At 41.6% G+C, this 17,572-nt stretch overlaps 1 protein-coding gene across 2 annotated transcripts in view; it reads left to right on the top strand.

Moving 5' to 3' along the window:
* Window positions 1-17,572, top strand: part of DGKK (diacylglycerol kinase kappa) — a 106,237-nt gene that overhangs the window by 70,319 nt on the left and 18,346 nt on the right. For both annotated transcript variants that reach the window (XM_024240406.3, XM_024240407.3), the window contains exons 9-17: window positions 7,184-7,367; window positions 8,069-8,177; window positions 8,944-9,083; window positions 10,118-10,199; window positions 11,904-11,995; window positions 12,867-12,966; window positions 13,931-14,159; window positions 15,688-15,792; window positions 16,248-16,344. In XM_024240406.3, coding sequence (XP_024096174.2) covers window positions 7,184-7,367; window positions 8,069-8,177; window positions 8,944-9,083; window positions 10,118-10,199; window positions 11,904-11,995; window positions 12,867-12,966; window positions 13,931-14,159; window positions 15,688-15,792; window positions 16,248-16,344 — 1,138 coding nt within the window. The remainder of the gene's footprint in view (window positions 1-7,183; window positions 7,368-8,068; window positions 8,178-8,943; window positions 9,084-10,117; window positions 10,200-11,903; window positions 11,996-12,866; window positions 12,967-13,930; window positions 14,160-15,687; window positions 15,793-16,247; window positions 16,345-17,572) is intronic.

The following is a 17,572-nucleotide window of genomic DNA, read 5'->3' as shown; positions in this document are numbered from 1 at the left end:
ATTCAGGCTACTGATATAATACAACAATTAACAATTTAATGTGTCATATGCTAAGTGCCAAGGGAATGGTAGAGACATTTGGAAATGAGAAAACCTTAGAAATGTTAACCATTTATAGGAGGTTGAGCAGAAAGGAGGTAGTAATGAAATCAATGCAGCAAGAATAAACTTTGTATAGTCTTCTATCAAGAGGTCTAGCAATGTTAGAACAAAAAAAGCAGGAGCCAAGGAGAAGGGTATTTTGTATCGTTTTTGTGTTTGTTTAAGAATAAGTAAGACATGGAGGTATCATGACGTAAGGAAAAAAAACAAGAGCTAGGCAATTATGAGCTTTAGTTACTAGATATGTGATGTTGGGTTAGTCACTTACATTTTCTGAGCTTTGCTTTCCCCATCTGTAAATGGGAATGAAGCTATCTATTGTGAGGATAGATGATAATATGTGAAGGGCCTAAGTATCTAAAAACATAACCTCAAAGGACCATAAAATTAAATCCCTCGACTTCTTGGGCAACTAAATACCTAGTCTCCTAGCCTAATAAAAAGTGCAGATCCCACAGGGATGATTCACTCTTTGGCACTTGCGTTTTGAATTCACCTCTCCTTCCCTACTTTTTCTTTGCTTTTTCTGAGAGACTCTCCTTTTTGCCATTGACTTGTCCATTTGCTTCTCCCATTACTCATTATTAAAGAATGGGAACCGTCAAGATCAAAATCACATATCACAGCTTAAAAGACCTAACCTATTTTACTAACACTAAGAAATTTAGAAATCTAATATACTTACCACTGACATACTACTATTTCACTAAGCCAGGGAAGAGATACACTGCTCATAAATTTCAGTTTGTGTATGATTACTTTCACTCTATATATGGTCAATTTCACTTACTGGAGGAAAGTTCAAATTCTTCCTGGAATGTTTTAATCTGGATTTCTCTAATTTGCTAATTTGTCCATCTCTGACGTGTGGGATATCCACTGGTCCAAGAGTGATTAGTGAACCCTCGTTTCACTGACTTAAAAATTAGCCCCGTATAGATGCTAGTTGCTCACTTCACTGCCAGGGAAGAGCCAGCATTAGCTGGAAGCAAAGAAAGGAAAAGAAAGAAGAGTAGATGGTTTCCTTAGAGAACAGAAGGGGGCAAAGATTCCTGTAGCCATTACAACATATTTTAGAACTAGACATACCACATGTGTATGTGCGTGCTCATATATATGTGCACGTGCACACACACGCACACACAGCCACTCTAGATCCTTCCAGTTATTTTTCCAACCCTAACACAGATATAGCTAGACCTTAGTACATGGAATGAAATATTCACACAGGTTTCTGCAGGCACGTATACTCATATGTCCCCATAATAACATGTAAAGACACAAAACTGAATTTCACTCAGGTATACATGCATATATTATTCTGAGATCTACTCAAATAGTTATCCACATGGAGTCACCCACCAGGTAGTTGACCAAAGCGGTGATGAGACTGATGACTTAGTAAATAAGAGATACTTGCCTAGATAGGAGAATGAGGGACTAGGGGAAGATACGGTTGATACAAGAGGAAAAGTAGCAAACTGGTCAGCTGAGCAAAATCAGGCTGGTAGTGAAATCAACCTAGTTTTGAATCTGAGACATTTTGCTCACCCCCACAGAGACCTGACAAAGATGTCTTTAAGCAGATGGCCCACCTCAGCATGCCACAAATGACCCCAAATAGGTGTTAAGAGGATTGCCGCCTCTCCTTTGTAACTGGGCCAAACATGTTCTGTGCTTCCTGTCCTTGTGTTGGTGTTTTTAAAATTTATTTCTTCCTATCCTATATCACTTCTTATGCGTGTTATAGCTTGTTAAATAATGGCATTGTTACTTTCTTCTTCTTTCCACCAGTGATATAATATTATTGCTTAGGAGCACCTGGGCTAATCTATTCTTTTTGTTTGGTGTCTTATTTAACATCCCATGAGTTAGCTTTTAACTTTTCCTCCTAGTCATCTGCAATCTTGATCCAGTTGAATCTCACTCTCTGCCAGCCCTTCTTTCTATCATGCATTACTTGTCCTGGAACTTCTTAGAAATGTCTTTCAAACTTCCCTATCTTCTTGACTCTGTCTTCCTGGCTTCTTGGCTGTGGCCTTATGCCCTTTAATGAGTAAGTTTCCTACTGGAAGGTACCATCCCAGAGAAATCTTTTGCATCTTCCAGTCATAGAATCTTAGCCATGTGAGGTCCTTAAAGATGGTCTGGTTCAATGCCCCCTGGCTGAGCTAGAGAATCCTTTCTTCAGCACCCAGCTGAAGTCATGAGGGCATCCAGCTCATGACTTTCTGAGAAGGCCCTTGCTAGCGTTGAGTCACACCCATCTGTTCACGCATATATTTATTCAGTCAATAGACTCTAATTTCTGAGAATTCCTTCCAATTATCCCTTTTTCCTATCCAGTCTGCTTGGTATATTCCTTCTCTTATCCTTTAGGGTCCAGCTCAAAATCAAACATTGTCTTCTCTGTTTGACAGCTTCTGTAATGGCCTCTTCCCACTCTCCCAAACAAGTCAATTACTTCTTTGGCTATAAACCAAGAAGACATATCTCAAAGCACCTAACACATGCCATTATAATGGTGTCCGTCTTCCACCCCAGACTGTGAACTCTCTGTATCCTTAGCACTTGACTCAGACCTGGGTATACGGTATACGCACAGTCAAGATTTGTTATATGAATTCCTTAATACATTTACTGAATACTGCCTGTATGTAAGGCTCAGTGCTGAGCAACGACTAAGATAGCATCACTGGCTCATATGGAGAAAAAATAGTGAAGTGCAGTGGTTGTTGTATCAGAAGCATCTGAAAGGCTTGTTAAAACACAGATTTCTGGGCACTACCCCCAGAGCATTTGATTCAGTAGATCTGGGTGGGGCCCAGGAATTTGCATCTCTAACAAGTCCCAGATGTTGCTGATACTACTAGACCTACAAACACACTCAATCATTTACTGTATGCCCCTGGACAAGTTACTTAACCTCTCTGTGATTAATCTGGCATTTGTTTTCTGCCAATAAGGAATAACAATTGTACTCAAGTGTGTCATGAAGGTTAAATGAGTTGACATTTGTAAAGGAGGATTTTAAAAGTACGGGAAGAGAATGGTAAGCCAACCTATGCCAATTTCGCATCTTTCTGTGGAGTGAACAGCATAAATTTGAGTGGGACTGTTGGCTCCCTGTTTAGGGCACTGTGGTTATATTAATGCAGCTCAAAGAAACATGAGCTTTTTTTGAAAGGTTCTTTCAGGCTGTTGACTCATCAGGAGCTTAAAGTCAACTAAATCCTCTAAGCTCTTTTCACACTTGATGCTGCCAAGTCAAGTTCGTATTGTCCTGTTCTGGTACAATTTATGTCCTTGAGCCTAAAGGGCAAGCTTCACATTTATTCACTTTACATTTCATCCCTAGACTTTGACCGGTCAGCCTGTCAAGGTCATTTTTCAATCTTGATTCTGTCATCCAGTATCTCTTCCTCCAGCTTTGAGTACTTCAGAGTTCACAAGCCAGACTTCTATGTTTCCATGTGAATTGTCAATTAAAATTGTGGAATAATACTGGGCACTCCCTTATGATTAACATCAGTCTATTCAAAAGCAATCTTGTAGGAAGGATTACCTGGTTATAAATCTTAACATACCTGGTTATAAATCTTAACATACCTGGTTATAAATCTTAATATTTCTGCCCTCAGTGGCACCCATCTTTGTCACCTGGTTCACAAGATTCTCTTGACAAACTTGGCCTTGCTCAAATTCAGATATTCTCTTCCTCAGGGGGAAATGCTAGATGGGGCTGCCCCTGTAGTCTCCTGGGACTGCCTTCCTGCTGGGGCTGTGTCCCACTGTCTTCCCATCCACAGATGAGGTTTGATGCTAAAGTTCAAGTTGCCTTAATTACAGAATTTTCTCTCTAAGCTTCCTATGCTCACTCTAGTTTACACCCTCATGGCTATTTAATTTATAGACAGCATTAGTATAATTCGTTTTTCCTATTTCTTAATTTAATTCTTGTCTAGTTAATATATTCACATGGTTCGGTTTTTTTAAAAAGAAATACATATATACACATAATACTTAATGAAAAGTCTTGCTGCTATCTTTTCTCTGATCTTCTCAATCTCCTACAGCTCCCATATCCTCACTCACAGTTCAATACTGCCATTAGTTTCTTAAATACCTTCCAGTAGTTCTTCATGTATATACTAGTAAATATAAATAGATATTCTTATCCACCCCTTTTAATACTATGCACGTTGTTCTGCGCCTTACTCTTTTTCTCCTTCACAGTATATTTTGGAGATTTTTCCTTATCAACAAATTGCTTCCTCGCTCTTTTTTACAGTTACAAGATATTCTGCTGTATGGATATAGCATGATGTATTTAACCAGTCCACTATGATGAATAATTTAGTAGTTTTCAGTCTTTTGCTATTGCAAATAATGCCACAGTGAACAGCCTCATGCATATCCTTTTACATACACGTCTATATGAAAAATTCCGAGAAATGGAATTACTAGGTCAAAATGCATATGCCTCTGTAATTTTCATAGATACTGTCAAATTCACCTCCACAGGGCTTGTGTCACTCAGCACTTCCATTCTTGGTGTATGAGAGTGCCTATTTCCCCATGGCCTCCCCAGTCAAGTGTGTTATCTTTTTTTTTTTGCCAATGTTCTAGACAAGAAAAAAAAAATGATAACATAGTCTAGTTTTAATTTGTATATTTCTCGTTATGAGTAAGTTTGACCATCTTCTCATCTTTAGGAGCCAAGTTATGAGCTTAATGATTGGCTTTTAAAGGTCCATTTTCATCTAAACACTGGGAAACTAATTTAAGTTTTTGAATGATTTATTTTGAAGATAAGGAAACTGAGGCCCAAATAGTACACAGTGGTTGGTCTCACTGCCACTGCTGTCTCACCTTTAGAGAGGAACTACCCCCAAAGGGCCTTTGACACTAAACAAAACAAAAACATTGGGGGCATAGATAGGTTTATTCCAGGACCTCTGGCAGGGAAAGTGCTTGCTTCCAAGCACACCTCAGAGAGCCACTAGATGTTGGCAAGAAGTTGCTTCCATGAGTCCTTTAATTAGGGTGCATACCCAAAGTCATATGCTTACTTAGAGGGTGTTGACAGAGGGTTGCAGAGTGAGAAAGGGAAGCACAGAGCACAGACAGGTTCTAAAACAAGGGAGAGGTAAGCTTGGGGCTAGGCCATGAATTGGGACCTGCATTGTTGGTTGGTAGGGGAGCAAGCACATAAAAAGTTAACACCTTTTGACTACTTTCTTTAAATATCTTAAGACCTGACTTGTGACGTCTCAAGTCTGTGCTGAACAGTCTTCCCCTTATTTTTGCACTGCTTCCTCTAACATCTTGTTACCGTTGGATCTGTCCCATGTCACCTCTCTGACCTCATCTTCTGCCACTCCCCCCTCACTCACTCCACAACAACCATACTATTCTCTTCACTGGTCCTCAGACAGCCCAGACAGTCTCCCTTTTCAGGGTCCTGGCACTTATTCTTCTTCCTACCCTCAAAAAAACTCTTCCCTGCATTGCTCACTCCTGCATTCATTCAAGTTTCATCTCAAATGTCACCTCCTGAAAGAAGCCATCCCTGACCACTCTGTCTAAAATAACACCCCTTCCAATATCTACCCCCTTTCCCTACCTTATTTTTCTTCATGGCAAATTCTTTTTTATAATTCTTTGTTATGGTCTGTCTCCTCCATTAAAATATAAGTTCCACAAGGGCGGAGACTATTTCTATCTTGTCCACCACTGTATTCTCAGGACATACAGCAGGCACAGAGAATGTCCTCCATACATATTTATTGAACGAAGGGATTAATGTGTCTTAACTACCATTGTGTCAACACATTACTTTAGTAAAAAAATGTTGGAAGGGGTACTACTTTTGGATAATGTATTCAGGGAAAGTAACTACTTCCGAGCTATGCTAGTGAGGGGACCCAGCTTCTGCAAGACTCCCCTTGTAGCTGTGAGTCCTGGCAAGTCCTAAAAATTTGGTGCATGACTGGCTAGCTGGCTTAGGATGCCTTCAAGCTCCACTGGCCAGTGAGTGGGAATTGGCCCACAGAGGAAACCTGCCTTCGATTTTTCCAGGCAAACCAGTTATGAAATCTGCTCAAGTAGATTTCCTTCAGGTTCCCTTTCACCCAGGCTAAAACAAATGGGTCTTCTCAACCCACTTCCTCCCACCCCCACTGAGGAGTGAGCCACATGCTTTTTGCCCTGTGTATTTATTTTTGCGGAGGCATCCCTGTCAAGCCACAGCTCTGAGACCTGGGGGCTCACTATTTGTCTAGCATCTCTTAGGAGGCCATTGCACACTGCCTGTCTCCCTGCCAACAGGCTCTGAGACTCAGCACGAGCTGGCAGGCTTTGGTTATTAAGACTGCTATAACCCTACTTCTCTATGGGTAATTACAATATTGGGGATTATTAAAAGCCTCTCCCTTGTTCAGATAATTTTCCTATAGTCTTGTTTCCCCAGGGAAGTTGGTGAGATAACACAGATTGCTCTGCAACAGCCTTAGAGAAGTGATTAAAGCTCTTTGCTTCACCCCACATTGATATGTTTTGTTATTAGCTCCTGGCTAAATGACAGCCTTTCCTTCCCCTCTCTCCTGATCTGGTATCTTCTCACTATAAGAACTGAGGTATCCTGGGCAGAGAAAGGACTAGTTGTGTGCTGGTCTTCCTCCTGGGTTCTCAATCCTCTCCTTCCTCAGTTTCCTCGCAGTTTTACTAATCCTTGGTTGTGGCACCAATTTCGTTATTCCTTATGTTCCAACGTACTGTTGTGTATGGGTCTCTCTCCTGAGCTTGAAGGCAGGGACTATACCCCTAGCAGTATCTGGCATGATGCTTGGCATGTAGTAGTGGCTCAGCAAATGTCATTTGTCTGATGACAGCTGGACAAATACGACAAATACTTTTAAGCCCCTCTGGGTGGTATCTTGACTTTTCCTCTGCTCCTCATTCTCAAAAGACTGAGACTCATACTCAAAAAGTTATTGCAAAATGTGATGTTAAGTCATGTCTCGTTTCCATCTCAACGGGTCTGTTCTTTTTTTTCTTCTTTTTCTTTTCGTTGTGTCAGGCCAATTAGTAGTATCTTCGGACTTCTGGAATCTTGATTGGTCATCAGCCTGTTCATGTCCCTTGCTCATCTTCATCAACTCCAAAAGTGGCGATCATCAGGGGATTGTCTTCCTCCGAAAATTCAAGCAATACCTTAACCCATCTCAAGTGTTCGACCTGTTGAAGGGTGGACCTGAAGCAGGGTAAGCATGTACCCCATGGATATGATTGGGTATGTAAGAGAGTCTTCCCTCTATATATTCTAAACTAAAATAGGCTCCTTGGAATCAGTTCTTGTATTTGGGCAGGAAAGGTCTATTTTCTCAAGTTAGGACACAAACACATAACTCCAGAGCATTTTGGGTTGGCTGGTAGGAGGGCTCTTAGCCCTCTCCCAGAAATCCCTTCAAGCCCATGTCCAAACCCCTGTCAGATTTGCTTTATCTTTTTTGATTGGAAAACATAAAACTATGCCTCCTAACCTCAGAGACAGAGACAAATGGATACTGCTGTCTACTTTTCCTGCAACTCTCTTTCCTGGGACCAAATAGATATATCTCCTCTACAGACCTGTTTTATTTTGGGACCATCTGGCTGCTCAGTCCTGGTTCCTGTGAGCCCACTGGCCACCATGCAAGGCATCTTCCTGGGCCTCAGCAAATGGGTCTGGTTAGGTTACTAGTGTTTTCCAGAGGCACAGAAAGAAAATGAGTTGAGGCAAAGCCTGATCTCTGGGATGGTCTATGGTCTTAGATACACAGAGAGATAAGGGCTAAGGGAAAGAAGGCAGGTGGTCTGTTAGCGGAGTGCCAAAGCAGCAATCCTTGTGTCCTGATACATTGTAGGAAAAGTTACAAAACCCAGCTGTTCATGAAATGACCCCCTTTCCTCTTTGTCCTTCCAGGCTGTCTATGTTCAAGAACTTTGCTCGCTTTCGCATTCTGGTTTGTGGTGGAGATGGCAGCGTGAGCTGGGTCTTATCTCTGATTGATGCCTTTGGATTACATGAAAAGGTAAGTCCCTGGATGACTCACTTTAGCCATTGCTAGAAAGAGTAGGGGTGTGCAGCTGCCCATCCCAAGAAGTCCCAAGTCTTCGCCCTCCCTGTCTGTAAAATATGTTTCCCCCAGGTTTCATATTCAGCCTGACTGGTAGATTCCCAATCTAAGCCTACTCATCTACACTGTTTTCTGGTTGTCTATCTGTGTGACGTTGACAGAAAGAATGAGCAGTGCTCTGTTCCCTAGGCTTCAAAGTGAAGAGTTGAAGGGGAGGAGAGCAAACAAAACAGAAGTAGTCTTAGACAGCACTCAACCCCCAATTTCCTTCCCCTCCTGAGCCCACTGATTTTCTTCCTTGAGTCTCAAGAGTGGCAGAAACTTTCCTCTATGTCTCCTTGCTGTCCCTAGGCAGCCCCCTTGCTCTTCTCACTCCAGTAGCTTTGTCTCCTGACGTACTTCAAACCTCCTTGGCCCAGCCCAGATAGAAATTCACAGCTATATTTCTCTTCTTTAAGCATGGCCATGAATATTGTCATATTCCGGCAACTTTACCCTTTACTTAGTAGGTTCTGTGTTGTTAACACTGGGGGCCAACTCCTTAGGGAAAATTTCACCCAATTGCAAACATCCTCTCATTACCTTCCCCAGAATCTGAAGTCCCATAAATCCACTGGTTTTAAGACCATAATTCTTCCCAAAGAGTACCCTCTGGGTTCTTTCATGGGTGAAGCTTGGTAGAAAGACTGTCTGAAAAGGGTGTCTCCTTTTGTTCTTGCAGTGTCAGCTGGCAGTCATCCCACTTGGAACCGGCAATGATCTGGCTCGTGTCCTAGGCTGGGGTGCATTCTGGAACAAAAGCAAGTCACCTCTGGACATCCTCAACAGAGTGGAGCAGGCTAGTGTGAGGACCCTAGACAGGTAAGTGGCCGAAAGACCAGGCCCTTGTGCCTCTTCCTGTCCCACATCAGTTACATCATCTCAATCAGGAATACTTTAACCTCTCTGATAGAGCCTCATCTCCTTTCTGGCTTCAGTGCAGAGCCATTTGTGGGCTGGGTGGGGCTTGTCTCTTGGGAAGCCAGGGTCTACTATGTATCCTTCAAACATTGAAGCCCCTCTTCAAAACTAAAGGATCCTACTGGGAGGTCAAGGCTGCAGTGGGCCATGATCATGCCAATGCATTCCAGCCTGGGCGACAGAGTGAGACCCTGTCTCAAAAAAACCAAAACAAAACAAAAACAACAACAACAACAACAACAACAAAAACACCAGAAAACTAATGGAGTCTAGAGCAGGGGCCCCATGCATAAAGTTCAAGGGTTCTGTGAACCCTCTTCAAATTGCAGAGCTAATGATCTGTTTAAGCATATTCTCTCTTGGGGAAAAGTCTATAATTTCATCAGATTTTCAAAGAAACTAAAAAAGGGATGGAGGGAGAGTTTAGAAATAACTTGCTTACATTGTCACTGCTCTAGAGAAGAGCAAGTACTACCATCCTATCTCCTGAGGAAAAAAAGACTTTCTATGCTGGTATATATAGGAGCATTTGATTTATTGCTGCCCATAAGGATCTCCTGGGGAGCTTTTTAAAAACATCAACCTGAGCCCCACCACAAAGATTCAGTAGGTCTTGGCAGGGCCCTGGAATGTGTATTGTACAAAAGCACCTCAGATGATCTTGATGGTTACCTCTGGTTAAGAAGCACTGCTCTCTGAGAACCCTGTAAAGGGAAGGGAATTCCTTCCATCACACTGGCCTACAGAATTCATGAGACAGAGGTCCCTCTTATGGTCACCTTGAGATCAGGTGACCAGAGATTGCTTGGACACCCCCTACAACCCACCTCCCCCCACCACATAAACATTTTTACTTCTATCTTCACCTTTGAAGCACTAATTTTTACCAGTCATGAAACAGACCCTTAAATATCTGTCTTTGAAATTCATTTCAGATGGAGTGTGATGATTCGTGAGACTCCCAGACAAACCCCGCTGCTAAAAGGACAGGTTGAAATGGATGTACCACGATTTGAGGTAACTACTGTTCAGCTGTAATTCAGACCAATATCTTTATTACACAGTGAAATAATTGACAAAACCCAGAGAGAAGCTTTTGCATTGTCCATGGATGAGGATGAGATCATTGAGGGTTGGTGACATGTCAGTCAGCAGCTATTTACCAAGAACTATGTTAAGCACTGGGGATATAATTCATTCACCCATTTACTTATTCATTCAAAATATTTATGGAGTAACTACTTTATGTGAGATATTATTCTAGGAGATGTTCTTATATGCTACTGGGTAAAGAAGAATGACATAGTCTACTTGAATAGATGGAAAAATAAATTGTTTTAATCAAGTAGTATGAGTGTTAGTATATAAGGAAGTAGAGGGGGTTGGGAACACATAGCAAGAAGATCTATCTCAGTCTGGGGAAATCAGGGAAAGCCGCTCAGAAGGAGTGCCGTTTCACAAGATACTTGAGATCCAGAGGGAGTTAACCAGGAGAATAAGAAAGGGGAGGGCTGTTCCACACAGATGGAACAGCGTGTATTGTTCCAAAGGCAAGGGAGAGCATGGAATATTCACGAAACTGAAGTACATTCATAATGGCTGATGCATAGGGGCCAGGGAGGGGGCATTCAGGGAGAGTGACTAAAGATAAGGCTAGAAAAGTAATCAGGGGCCAGGCCGGGAAGGGCCTGATAAACCACAGTAGGAAGTTTGGATTTCATCCTAAGAGCAATAAGAATTACAGAAGGATTTTTTCTTATCTTATGAAAATTTCTACATTGATGAAAGTTAAAATGGTAGCTCTACTACTAACATTTTCCTATGCATGCTTTATCACATATCCAGTCATCTATCCAGTCTGCTATCTAAGAGAAGGGGTTTAAGTAGAGGATTGCCACGGTATGTGGAGAAACAATTGAAGTAATAAAAGACTAGAGGCAAAGAGAAAAGCTAGGAGATGTAACTGTCTGGGCAAGAGGTGATGGTGATTTGGACTGGTGAAGTGGTAGCGGGGATGAGTAGCAGTGGATACGTTTGAGACATACTGAAAAAATAGAATTATCAAGTCTTTGTAGATGTTTGAATGTCAAGGGTCATAGAGAGGAAGGAGTAGAAGTTGTAATTAAGAGCACAGACTCAAGAGCCAGACTACCTGGAATTGAATCCTGGCTCTACAATTTATCATCTTTCCCTTCTCTGGGCTCAGCTTTCTCTTCTGTGAAATGGAGATAATAATAGTCTTTATCTCACAGGGTTGTTATGACGATTATATGAAAAAAATACACATGTAGCTTAGAAGAGAGCCTGGCACATAGTCAGTACTATATAAGTGGGTACTGTTATTATTGGTAGTGATATTATTAAAGAAGTTACATTCTGGAATTGGAAAGATGTAGATTCGAATCCAGCTTTATTCCTTACTAGCTATGTAATATGAGATTGTTTGTTCATTTGAAACATGAAAGAAATAGTACCTCCTTCATATGAGGTTTTGATTATTAAGAGAAAATGAAATACATCTAAATTTTTAGAATATGCATAGATCTAAGATCATCTCTGTTGACCTTCAACAAGAATTCTTTGATCATTATCATTTCCAGAGAGGCAGTTGAGTTGCGGGTAGAGTCAGTAAGAAACAATGAGGTTGCAGGGGATGAGGATGGGCAACACACTGCGTTATTGTACTAAGATTCCAGGGCTAAGAACTCCTTTTGCCCCTAGGCTGCTGCCATCCGACACTTAGAATCTGCAGCCACCGAGTTGAACAAAATCCTGAAGGCCAAGTACCCCACAGAGATGATCATCGCAACCAGGTCAGTCTTCCTTTGGCTCTCAGCCTTTGGGGCTGTTCCCAGGTCAGACATGGGGCTCATTTTGATAGCTGGGGGTGTTGAGGCCAAGGAAAATATATGTTTATGTTCCCAAATCAGATTTCTCCCAACTCAAACCCCCTGAATGGAAAGTTTAGGAAAGAAAGATGACATTGAGGTGAAGTCGTCTGCTGCTCCAAAAAGTCAAAATTGCAAGCCAGAAATTTGGGAAGAGAATTATAGTAGGGAAACACAACATTATGGACCATTTAGGAGCATAGCATAGCTCCCTATAGTATAGACACCTTGCTTTCCATCTTTGACATTAAGAAAGGTCTCTGCAATATCTACCTATAGCTGCTTTCTCATAACCTGAGGAACACATTCCCCCTTCTAAATATGTGGGTCATTTGTTTTTCCTGGGACTTCTTAGGGGGCTCCTGCCCAGTCGACTAACTCTCCTTTGAGAAAAACTTCCCACAGGGAGAGTCCTCCCAATATAATTGTTTGTACTAAATTAGCTGGGCCCTTGAAACATAGCTGATTGACCCTAGGTGAAAACCTGACCCAAGTTGGACCAAGTGAATTCTCTTTTCTGGAAATTCAGAATTAGTACTAAGAAATGCTGGTCAAGCTCTATTAGGTTCTTGACTAGGGAAGTGGTGTGAAACTGAACTAAAGTGGGGATGGAACATATTTCACCATATGCACAGGAAAAAAAAGCAGAGAGAAAAAGGCTGGGAGGAGAGGGTGAGAGAGAGAGGACAGATCAGGAAAGAGAGAGAGGAGGAGGATGGGGACTGATGACATAAGAGAGAAGGGCTCTGGGCCTCATGGTTCATGTAACATTGTGCCATCTATCTTATCTTTCCAGATTCTTGTGTTCAGCCGTGGAAGATTTTGTGGTTGATATTGTAAAGGCCTGGGGTCAGATAAAACAGAACAATACAGCAATAGTGTCTGTGATTCTGAAAGTAAGTTTCCATTCCTTTTGTCTTATACTCTTTGTGGAGCAGCCAGGGGCCCCTTTTTAATAAAAAGCAAACATGCCTCTCACTGGAAATTGTAAAAGAAAGGAAAGGAGGGGCAGCTGTTAAGCCTCCCTGATGAGGAAGGTCTAACCTCATTGAACTTCCATCTTTTGCTAAATGAAGGATGACACTCTACATGCATACACACGTACCATGTACATGCCAAGCATCTGCCCACAACTAGACACAAGTGTACATCAAGCAGGTATGTGCATGGTTGTACATGAGAACATGCTTGAAAGTATGTACATATGAATACACACTTCAAATACATTCACATTCACCTCTCTAACAACAATAGCCAACATTTATATAGCACTTTGTGTCAAGGACTGTTCTGTTTTTAATGTATTAATGTATTTATTCCTCACAACTACCCTAGAATATGGAGGCACAAAGCGGTTAAGAAACTTGCCTCAGATCACAAACTATTAAGTGATGGAGCTAAGAATCGAGGCCTTAAATCATGCAGCAGATGTAGGTCCCCAAACCTATACACATACAAAGACACACACCAAGCACCCAAGCAGGGGCACATTCATATCCAGAGGAGCGTGCCCATGAAAATCCAGAAATATTTGTCTTTCCTCAAGTTTGCATGTTACACATTGTTTTATAGGCCTGTTTGACACAAGAAAGACTCAGCTATATACACTGATGCATGGGGCCACTCAGAAAAAAATGATATGTGTTTGATCTCCTAACACCCTTTGGTTATCTCATCACATCTACCCACCTACTTCTTTTGCTAAGTACTTCATCTTCTCACATGTGGTTTTCTATGCTCAGCATTTATGGACAACTCCTACCCCTCCCTACCCTTCCCCATATCACCACCACTCCTCATTCTGTCCTCTCAAGCATGGGTCCCTCATAACAACGCCCTGTCTCCTTCCTTGCTATATAGAGTGACTTAATGTATGATAAGCTCAGTGTCCTGATCGATGTCCTGGCTGAGGAGGCAGCAGCTACTTCTGCTGAGAAAAGTGCTACAGAATATGCAGACAGCAGCAAGGCAGATAGGAAGCCCTTCGTTCCTCAAATAGACCACATAGCCAAGTGCAAGTTGGAGCTGGCTACAAAGGCCCAGAATCTCCAGAAATCCTTGAAACTCATCATATTCCAAGTTGAACAAGGTAAGGTGGCCAGGGTTGTAGTGACTGAGGTAGGGGAAAGAAAAAGTTCCAGAGGATGGTTTACTGGCCTCACTGACTCTGGGTTTGCTCTCTGACTCTGCTACAAAAAGTCTAGATTCTGCATTCATATTGCATACAAAGTCAATATTCAGACTACTGATTTGAAAAGCCTCAGTCCTGCTAAGCTGCCCCTTTGGCTCCTCCTACCTCCCAGACAGTCAACTCCTGCTACTCATTTTTGGAAACCAACACTCATCCTATATAATTATATTAATATATGCTAAGTGACCTGGTTCAAAGCTCTATCAGCTTTCACCACCAGCCATAAGACTTTTTTCCTCCTTCTCCTGTTTCTTTCCAACCACTGAGCCTATGACTATTTTAGAAAGAAAATGGTGTTCAACTCTGCATGTGTTGCACAGTATTAATCAGGCATAAGGGCCCTGAGAGTGGTCCTGACAGTTCTGGCATTAATTGCCACTGCCCAGAACTCACGACAGTCTGCAAACTTCCCAACTCAGAATGAAAACTCTTCAACTCCCTCAGTTTCTTCATTGAATGTTTTGCTGACCACTTCTTTCCCACAATACTTTGAGAAACAGATCAGAAGGTGGTATAAGACTGAGTGTATTCTAACTGAACTATTGGAACTGAGCAGAAGTCCTATGCAGCAAGGAAGTCCCTTTGGCTGGCCCTTGACTTTTAGCCATGGTGCCTTGCCCTGCCTTGGTACCTTCAAGCACAACCTCAGCCAAGTTTCCTAGAAAGAAAGAAAATCTCCCTTCTGCACAGTGGAAGGATTAAACAGTCAATTTGCCTCTATTTCTATAATTAGTTTCCAAGCAGTGGGGATCAGAATAAACGGATGTAGCCATAACTGTCACAACCAACCCTCAGTCTGCTCCATCAACACATATGTTAGATTTAGAGGTGTAGCTTGTGGCTATGAGATAGGAAAATACCTCCCTGGTAGGGGTAGAGATTGAACCTATGAGCTCTGACACAGGCTGAGACTGGGCATCTCAGCTATACAACATTTGGCTGGTGAAAGGAAAGAGACTTCCCAAATGTTCCAGGTGTGGAGTGAGACATTAGAGTGAAAGAGTGGCACAGTCCTAGAGGCTCAATTATAGACAAAAGCCACATAAGTAAATGAACTAATAGAATGGAGGTAGAAGAGCAGAGGTTTTCCCGTGCTGATACCCCAATCCACAGCCACAAGCTTCTACTCACAACCACATGTACTGGGTGAGAGAAAAAAGAGTAACCAGTAAAACAAAGAAAGCTCAGGCATGAATATGAAAAAACAGCAACACTGTAAGTAAGCTGAGACTACAAACAGTATCATGGAGGAGATTTGATGGTCGAATGGGAGTCTCCATCATCTACCCATTAACTAAACAAAATAGATGCGTGATAAATGTTCAATAAGTGTAATTAATCTTTCCTTCCTTCCATCCTGTCTCCCTCCTTTCTTCCTCCCTCCCTTCCTCCTTTCTTTTTTGCTTTCCTTCCTCCCACTTTATAGTTCTGGATGAGGAAAGCAGACAGACAATATCTGTTAAGAACTTTAGTTCAACTTTCTTCCTGGAAGATGACCCAGAAGATATTAACCAGACAAGCCCACGACGCCGTAAGGATCTTTCTGTCTTCTTCCCTTATTCTAGCCTTTGTCACTGCTGTTTAGTTCCCAAAGAATAAATATGTATTTTTTATGCATCCTCTTTTAGCCATAATCCTGCAGTAGATACCCCTCCCTCTTCCCCAGAAACTCACACTATAAGATCCCATGCCAATGTCCAGAGTAATGACCCCATTAGGAACATTGAAGAGGCTGGTCTGATGAAATACAAGATTTGAAGTTGTTTTCACTGCCAGCAAGCAAGCAGCCCAGCTTTATTCTTCTCTCAGTGGAAGTCCCTATCCATCCAAGAGGATCCCTCTTTGGAATTAGAACCCTTAATATTATCTAGGAGAAAGTCATTGAGCTTGACCCTGCCTCCACAGAGAAAATAGGGTGAAATACAAGTGAGGGGAAAGGGCTTTTTTGTTTGTATCTGACACCCAAGTGATGTCTTTTGTGTCTAGGTTCTCATCGTGGCACTTTGTCTTCTATATCTTCTCTCAAAAGTGAGGACCTAGACAATCTTAACTTGGATCACTTACATTTTACACCTGAATCTATGTAAGTATTTAACTCTATCACCGTTTTAATGGCTTCTTTCTTTCTCTTGTTAAGAGCACAATCTCAGGATATCCATAGTCAAATCCTTTCTCTTACTTACTAGCTGTGTCACCTACACAAGTGACTAAACCAATGTGAGCCTCAGTTTTCTCATATGTAAAATGAAGACCATTGTAGAACTTGCATCATGGGTTTGCTGTATTTATTACATTTATATATGAAAAGTACTTGCACTGAGTAGTGCTTGGCACCCATAATTAAGTGTTATATGCATTTGCAGTTATTATTGTTATTATTATAAATAATTAATCAATCTTAGTTGTTGTTGTTACAGAGGACTTGCTTTTTTTCACTGTTGCCCTTAACAGTAAATGGTTGAAGATACTAAAAACTAAATGGTCATAGGGGACTAGGCAGCAAATCTAAGGACATCTGTCTCACCAGTTCTCCCTCTTTAGAATATCCCCAGCAGCCAAGTTCTGCCACACTCGCTCATTCTGAGTTCCATTAAGAAGATCAGTTTGGACATTAGTTAGAGAAACTCCAATCTCTGGACTGTGGTTGAGGGAGGCAAATCTCATGTGAGAGATGTAGGGTCAGTATGGTAATGAATAAAAAGTAATCTAAGATTAAACAGCTAAACTGTATCCATTTTAATTTCTCAAAAGGATACAGCTAGCAATTATTTATGTTTTCTTAAATAATTTATTTAAGAAAACAATGTTTATTCCTGTCTCCAACCTGCATTCTTGCCCCCACACTTCACCACTGGCTCAAATTTATGTCTGAGCTCTCATGGATCTACCTAATGAATTTTGATCAATAGTGCACTGGCAAGTGTTTAACGACCTGCTCTCTTGGGGGAGAAAGCCCTGATTCATTTATGGTGTAAACCCTTCCACCATGGCCTATTTAAGTTAGTGATATAATGCCATTGAATCTGGAGTTAGAAAGAGATATGCATAATCAGTTTACATGAGCTGGTGCCAACTGGCTATGGCACACCACTGGTTTTGATGTTGACACCCTAGATGGACAAAGGAGACTTGACAAATAATTTGGCTTTTTTGTTATGTACATATCTACCCTCTTTTATCAGTCTTTCCTCCCAAATGTGTGGGCACTTTGCCCTTTGATGTCGGACATCACTGAGAGCAGTTGTGCAGACTTAACTGTCATGGCACGTTTGTGTCTAGGATATTCAAAAGTTCTTTATAGGAGTAAACAG

The sequence above is a fragment of the Pongo abelii genome, chromosome X (genome assembly GCF_028885655.2).
Source record: "Pongo abelii isolate AG06213 chromosome X, NHGRI_mPonAbe1-v2.0_pri, whole genome shotgun sequence".
In the NCBI taxonomy this organism is placed as follows: domain Eukaryota; kingdom Metazoa; phylum Chordata; class Mammalia; order Primates; family Hominidae; genus Pongo; species Pongo abelii.
The sequence above is the reverse complement of the archived record's forward strand: the minus strand, read 5'-3'. Positions and strand labels throughout refer to the sequence as shown.